At 36.2% G+C, this 6,929-nt stretch overlaps 3 protein-coding genes across 3 annotated transcripts in view; 1 reads left to right on the top strand and 2 right to left on the bottom strand.

Moving 5' to 3' along the window:
- Positions 1 to 5: 5 nt before the first annotated feature.
- On the bottom strand, positions 6 to 728 carry LOC107027902 (photosynthetic NDH subunit of subcomplex B 3, chloroplastic-like; the record flags this gene model as incomplete). The annotated part of the gene is made up of 4 exons (XM_015228949.1): positions 473 to 728; positions 294 to 404; positions 156 to 212; positions 6 to 86 (listed from the first exon to the last, which is right to left on the bottom strand). Coding segments are annotated over exons 1-4 (420 nt in total), but the record flags the coding sequence as incomplete, so codon positions are not given.
- Positions 729 to 1,041: 313 nt separating this feature from the next.
- Positions 1,042 to 3,621, bottom strand: LOC107028677 (50S ribosomal protein L11). Its single transcript, XM_015229843.2, has 4 exons — positions 3,312 to 3,621; positions 3,062 to 3,234; positions 2,924 to 2,987; positions 1,042 to 1,420 (listed from the first exon to the last, which is right to left on the bottom strand). The coding sequence occupies exons 1-4, from the start codon at positions 3,514 to 3,516 to the stop codon at positions 1,209 to 1,211; spliced, it is 654 nt and encodes a 217-aa protein (XP_015085329.1). The 5' UTR covers positions 3,517 to 3,621; the 3' UTR covers positions 1,042 to 1,208.
- A 1,993-nt stretch (positions 3,622 to 5,614) lies between these two features.
- Positions 5,615 to 6,929, top strand: part of LOC107027901 (beta-1,6-galactosyltransferase GALT31A) — an 8,588-nt gene continuing 7,273 nt past the window's right edge. The window contains 5 exon segments of the mRNA XM_027919376.1: positions 5,615 to 5,792; positions 5,918 to 6,120; positions 6,201 to 6,231; positions 6,233 to 6,261; positions 6,361 to 6,573. Of these exon segments, the coding sequence (XP_027775177.1) occupies positions 5,719 to 5,792; positions 5,918 to 6,120; positions 6,201 to 6,231; positions 6,233 to 6,261; positions 6,361 to 6,573 (550 nt within the window). The 5' untranslated portion in view covers positions 5,615 to 5,718.

Genomic DNA, 6,929 nt, shown 5'->3' with positions numbered 1-6,929 from the left:
TATATATATATATATATGTATACCCGTTTTAAATTTTCATTCTCCTTGTCTGTGCGAGGGTTGAGTAGCTCCTTTCCTTCAACAACCTATAATTGATGTCTGTCGGTGTGAGATATGTTTAATTTAGAGCAGCAAAACCAAGTGTTCACACTCACCTCAACCAAACATGTAGCACAAGTTCCTCCTCCCCCACAATTGAGCAAAGGTCTTGCCTAGGAGTAATAATAATTAATAATTATACATAAGTAGCTGGACTGGATGATAAGAATTATATATATAGTAGTAGTACATACATAAGGTCCATACAACTCGACATTAGCATCGAGCATTATGTCCCTAAGTTTTTGGCCACCACATGCTTTCCTTAGCTGCACATCTGGTGTCCCATCTGGTAGGAGTACTGACTGAACGAATTACGAGCAGTTAGTAATGGGTACTAATTAACTCATGATGATCGAATTGGACTACTCACGCTGACAAAGGCAAACTTCACACAAGCCTCTTCCTTCTCATGACTACTTGCAACTGCTTTGATTTTTGTTCGCAGGCATCTCTGATGAACCTTGGAAATACACGACAATGATGATTGTGATAGAGTGGAAGCGGCTAAGCCCCCATACCAGTATATTTCAATTGCTCTCATTTCACTGCTACTGCCAGCAATGGAGCTTTACAATATTTTCTATAAATAAAATGTTGTGGATGGCTCTCCTTCCTTATCTTTACTTATTATCCATTCCTGATGCAAGGCCCACGTTTCCAGCCAGACATTTTGGCTGCCCCAAAACCTATCACCAAATTAAAAACGTTTGTAAGTAGATTAAAAAAAAAATACCTTCATTTTGGCATATTCTTTATATTAGTCTCTTTTTCAATGCATACGTGAAACTTTTAACGACATACATTTGAAGTTAGGAATGAAAAAAACCCAAGTGTGCCACAATCAGTCCTTTCTTTTGAAGAAATATATAGGCTTTCTTAGTAGTAAATGTTTGTGCCAAATTATCTTCAATTTATGGCACCTGGACGAAAAGTTGGATTGGCATCTTGCACTAGAGAATGGTATTTATTCATCATAGTTAAAGAATGAAGAGTCCAAAGAATTGAAACAAACAGATAATAGGTTATCTCAAGTCAATCTACTTCTCTTCCAATTCTTTTTTGCTTCTAATACAGGGATACATTACATGGAAATAGAGAAGGCACAACTAGTACACAAGTTCTTTCTTTTTAGGTTCAAGAATCGGAGGGTCAATGTCAATTCCCATATTTGCTGCAGTGCCAGCTATTATCCTCATTGCAGATTCAATAGTAGAACAATTAAGATCCGGCAACTTCTCTTGAGCAATTACCTTCAATTGATCAATAGTTATTTTCCCCACTTTCTCCCTCTGTGGGTCCTTCGAGCCCTTTTCCACTCCTACAAAGTGATAAAATAGTTAATCATATATACATATTCACATCTTTGGAAACTATCCAAACTTTTGTATGCACCACAACTTTATGACAACCAGGCTATAGCAAAGGTAGAGTAACTGCACCATAAAAAGCTAAACTCTAGCACAAGTTCACATTAACATCTACAAGGTGTATTATTTTGATTGAACGCCTGATTTCCAAATTGTGAAATTACACTTTTTATTATGGGATAAGCAAAGATCTTATTCATCAAAATGATCAAGCACCAAGTCAGTGCTGGCATTTTTCCCTGAATAAAACAGGGGGTTTGACCCCATATACCAAAGAAAGGGGATATCAGCAGTATGCATAAACATCTAGTAGAACAAGCTAATATTCTAACTTTTTGAGCAAATTTATTTCACTCACTGTTATCTACTTCAAAAATTACCTTTCATGTTATTATAATCAACTGTAACCCAAAAAACAGTGCTTATACAATAACGAAGGAGTTCATTTTAGTTCTATTGTTGAAGCAAGGACAGCATGCCCAATGATTTTGCCATTCCAAACACGAAATGTTTAAATCTACTGCCTATATTGGATGAGCATAGAACTATAGTCTACGAGTAGAAAACCGCAGCCAGAGCATATATATATATGATCATTCTCCACCCAGAAAGAAAGAGAGTCTCAACTGTTTTTCTAATTCAGATTTCAATATTTCTTTTTTTTTCGTTCTCCCTTTTTGTCCAACCATCTAGCAGAGCAACATGGAAAATTTAAAAAAAGGGAGTTTTCAGTCTAGTTTTTCTGTAATTTTACATGTCTACGTCCTACTATGAAAAATATCATGAAAATCTTCATAAACAAGACTCTAAAGTTTCCTGTTCTAATACCCAATTCAAGCCAAGATCATTGGATAGTGCATCGAGTTGTAGTCTTCACAGGCGTCCTTTGTTTAAAAAGTGCACAGGTGAGGTGGTTAACTAATATCAGGCATAAACTAGTTTTAGTTCCTGATTCAAGCCAAGATCATGGGGTAGTATATCAAGTGGTAGTCTTCAAGGGTGTCTATTGTTTAGGGGAGTGCTTAACCCTTCACCTTCCTTGCTGTCATAAATGTTAATGTCCTTATAAGTACTCTATAAGTCCAGAGCTAAAGAGGATTTTATGAATTTCTTGATCTCAAACTACAAGCAAATATTTATGGAATTCCGGCAGAGAGGTCGGCTAGTTGCCCTTGTAAGAGACCCATGGGCCATATGTCTCATACAACTATGGTGACTGATGTTGGAACAACAAGCAAGAGTGTGGTAGTAATAGGCCAGGATATGATGTACTCATCCAAAACTAGCCTGATATATTCAGCACCAAGTTGAGCATCGTACATCAATCAGTAAATCAAATACATTCTTGTGTCCTTCATATTCAAGCTAAATGGTAACTACTAAAAGAATCATTTAGTTTTCCTGACTTGCCTCTAAACTAAACCTTCACATTTTTACTGAAAAATTCTAAATACCTGCAGCCTTGAGCAGCAAAACAGAAGCAGGTGGGGTCTTCAAGATAAAAGTGAAGCTTCTATCCTGGAAGAGAAGGAAGAGGCACAATGAGACTTTAATCATGTTTTAATAATTGACAATAAAAATGAAGAACTGACATCATAGACGGTGATTTCCACAGGAATAACATAACCAGCTTTGTCAGCAGTTCTGGCATTGTAATCCTTACAGAATGCCATGATGTTAACACCTTTGGAACCCAAGGCCGGCCCCACGGGTGGAGCAGGGGTTGCCTTCCCTGCCTCGAGAGCTAACTTTATAATACCAGTGACTGTAACAAAAAAAAAATGCAACCCATCAGTAAAAATATTCAAACCCCAAACTAAAAAAGCAAAGTAAAAGTAATACCTTTCTTCGCTTTACCACCACCGGGCTTAGGGGGGGCCATGGAAATGACAGTGAGAGCCCTTGGAGCATAAGGAAGGGAACAAGTGTGGTTTTGGGTGTGAATGAACTGACCCGACACGCGTTGGACCCATGACAACTTAAGGGATGAAGGTGAAAACGAGGAACAGAGTTTCCCTGGATGATTACAACTCGATAAAGACGCCATTTTTCTGTTCTTTTCTTTCTGATAGAAGAAGAAAGCCGAACGAGAGAGGAAGTGGATAACACTCGGCACCCTCTCCTATCTCTACCCAGATTCCTATCTGAGCCTCTGGGCTGGGTCTTAATAAAGGGCCCCATGACACTTTTGCACTACAACAACACACATACAAGGCCCAAGAAAGGGCTTAATTCAGAACCAAGTGCACAAACATATGTTTTTGGGCTTGTCACTTAACTAGTACCCATTTCATAACAGTAAGTTCATACTTATACTGATCTACGAACCACCCTTCTCTTTGATTTGTTCTTCCTGATCTCTCTTAAGCCTTTCAACGATCGTTTAGGTAGCCCAATAGCATATATTTGAAGCTCAATATGAAATTCTATTTTCTTGCAAGACCCGTTCGGATAAGGGAAAATTCCAGAGATTGCTTCAATTTTTTTTAAATTTCTTAAATTTGGTGTAATATAGATACACCCTAAAGTATTTGTCTCAATTTCGAATACATGACTTAATATCCGATACATCACGTTTTAATTTCAAATACATCATGTGAAGTCCAAGATTAAGAGATAATAGGGATTTTTGTGATTTTTTCTAAAGAATATAATAAAATAAGTTGTGTATTTAGATAATTATTTTTGATATTTTACAAAAAAAAAGAAATTGATTTTTTGTTGTTTAAAATTTGAAATTGTGAGCAGAGGGCATAAAGTCTCCTGTATTTGCAAACTTAGTCCCCATTGTGTTATTTGAAAATCCATTGCTTTCCCAATTTTAGCATAGTATGATATTATGATAGCGCGTGTGCTTCTGACTCTCATTTCAAATTAGTTTAGTGGATTGGAAAGGAAAATGGGTTTGAAGGTAGGAAGGTCGTGTTGGTCATCTCGTATTTCAAACATAAATAGAATAAAACTTTGAATATCTTTGTAAGACAACAAAGTTTAAGAATATTTTCACAATTAGAAAATTAAAGCTAGTAGTGAAACTAGAATTAGAAACAGATTTAAAAAAAATATACGAAATATTTTTTTAAAGAAGAATTATTGTTAATATGTGTCTAAAGAATTTTACTGATTCCAAAAAACTTTGCAGAAACACGAAGTTATCAAGTTTAATGAACCAATGAAGAACAAAAGAATAGAAGAACTGAATTTAATTCACAAATCTAGAATTTGTAAAACACGTACCAAAATCTAGAAAATTTTTAATAGGAAAAAGATGAAGTCCAATGAACTCACAGTGTCTCTTTAAGGAAATTATTCCCCTCTAGTATTCGAGGTTTGATTCGGAATATGACCCTCCCAGGGTAAAATGATCTCAATCACCAGATTATAGATATCAAAAACTCCGGTGTTTGTGAACCACCCAACGGCAGTAAAATACACTTAGAATATTAGATTTAGTAGTTGAAAAAGAAGTCCATAAATTTTATATTAAAATGAGAAAAAATTTCTCAATTTATAGAAAACAAAGGATAGTGCGAAAAAATCCTTATTGCGCCTCACCGGAAAGGTCACAAACCTTTGGAAAAGTCACAATCTTTCAGAAAGGTCATCACCTTTCATAAAAGTCACAACTTTCCATAAGTCACAACTTTTCATAAAAATCGCAAGATTTCATAAAATTCAGAACTCTTAATAAAAGTCGCAACTCTTCATTTTTCATTCACCACTTTTTTAAATCCAACAGGTCACCACCGTACAAGGGTGCTAGATGGATCTCTCTACTCTGCATTGCGAGCTTCTGATTAGGTGTTTTTGTTGTCGACAGGTACAGACTATTTTACTAGTGTGAATGTGCAAAGCGACATGTTTACTAGTATGATAAAGCTGGGGCACCGACCTCTACGGATTTTATGTAGTATGCTTGAATTGAATGTCAGTATTGGTTATTAGCTGCAGACGTCATTGAATCAACATCTTACATAGTTTTGGCATTAAGATCGTTGCTACTTAGTTGTATTACATGTGTATTGTTAGTTTCTTGCAACATCTAGTATGCCCTTTTGACAACACCTTGAGTTACTTTTTCTTAGGTTATTGACAGTGCCTGGTACTGTTAGAACAGTGAACGATGCTATCTATACATATGTCACAGGAACTTCATCCTGTTCTTGAGTGTGAGAAAAAGGCAAGTCAGCTGGAATGTGACGTTTTAGTTACACAAAATAAGTAGATAAACTGATTCCTGGGCTGGTTGATGTTGATACAGGATACTTCCCTGGTAGCAGGAGATATTCTCTTCAATGTTTCTAAAACACAAGATGTAATCATGTAACTTTCTGTGCCCTCCCTTCAATATACAGGTTCCAAGCTAGTGATTATATTCATTGAAAGGAGAATTAAGTCTGAATCTCATCTTTGATTCTGCGTAATCATTGTGTTAACAAAATTATTAGGGGGTTGGACAAAATAATATCTTCTTTGGAAATGAAGCTCGCTGCTGCTAGAGCTGCTAATGATGAAATAGCTGTTGTTGGTAGGAAACCAGTAATTGAGCCTTTGAATAACCGCCCTAAGGTTTTCTATGTAATGGGAATCATTACTGCTTTCAGCAGCAGAAAATGCAGGGATTCAATTAGGGAAACTTGGATGCCTCAAGGTTTGATTACCAAACTTGTATGAAAATTTTTTTAAACCAAGAAATATTGTTGGTTAACATTGCTTTGATTAACCATATAGGGGAGGATCTAACAAAGTTGGAAAAGGAGAAGCATTATCATACTGTTTGTAATAGGGCACAAGTAAATTGACATTGGAGATTGAATGGTTCTTAGAAACAATTTTTGTTATGCAGTCACTCTTCTCTTTTCATATTAATAATGAACTGTGATGATGCCAGGCGCAACCCCAGGTGGAGTCTTGGATTGTGCTATAGATGCTGAGGATACACAATAGCATTTTACTACATGATAAAGACATGTTGCCTTGCAGAATCATGTGGAGGGATATCATGAGCTGTCCTCTAAGACTCAAATATACTTTTCAACTGCAGCAGCAAAATGGGATGCTGACTTCTTTATTAAAGTTGACGACAATGTGCATGTCAATCTGGGTTAGGAGAAGCTTATTTATCTGAATGCTAAGCAATACTGAGTCCACACTAATTAGGAGAGTACAACAAGAACTACACAAAATTGAGCTAATTCGTACTGCCTATTGTTAGAACAAATGAACAAGAATGATAAAATTACAAGGAATACAAAATAAAACTTGCTTGGCTTAGAGGCACGTTAATACGTTTCTTGAAGATAGTTGGAGTCTCTCCCACGAGCAATCGGAAGAATAAATAACAACTCTATCTTCGGGATTCAACTAAGCCACAAAACAAGTAGCATTCAAGAATGTTGCTCTTCTATTCTTGAATTGGTGATATCACCTTTTGATCAATGTCTCACAAGTGTTTTCAAG

This window comes from Solanum pennellii, chromosome 8 (assembly GCF_001406875.1).
Source record: "Solanum pennellii chromosome 8, SPENNV200".
Classification (NCBI taxonomy): Eukaryota; Viridiplantae; Streptophyta; class Magnoliopsida; order Solanales; family Solanaceae; genus Solanum; species Solanum pennellii.
The sequence above is the reverse complement of the archived record's forward strand: the minus strand, read 5'-3'. Positions and strand labels throughout refer to the sequence as shown.

Coding starts and splice junctions, on each gene's coding strand:
- LOC107028677 (XM_015229843.2), bottom strand. CDS start 3,516: ATGGCGTCTTTATCGAGTTGTAATCATCCAGGGAAACTCTGTTCCTCG. Junction 3,235..3,311: donor TGGTGGTAAAGCGAAGAAAG/GTATTACTTTTA, acceptor TTTTTGTTACAG/TCACTGGTATTATAAAGTTA. Junction 2,988..3,061: donor TGGAAATCACCGTCTATGAT/GTCAGTTCTTCA, acceptor CTTCTCTTCCAG/GATAGAAGCTTCACTTTTAT.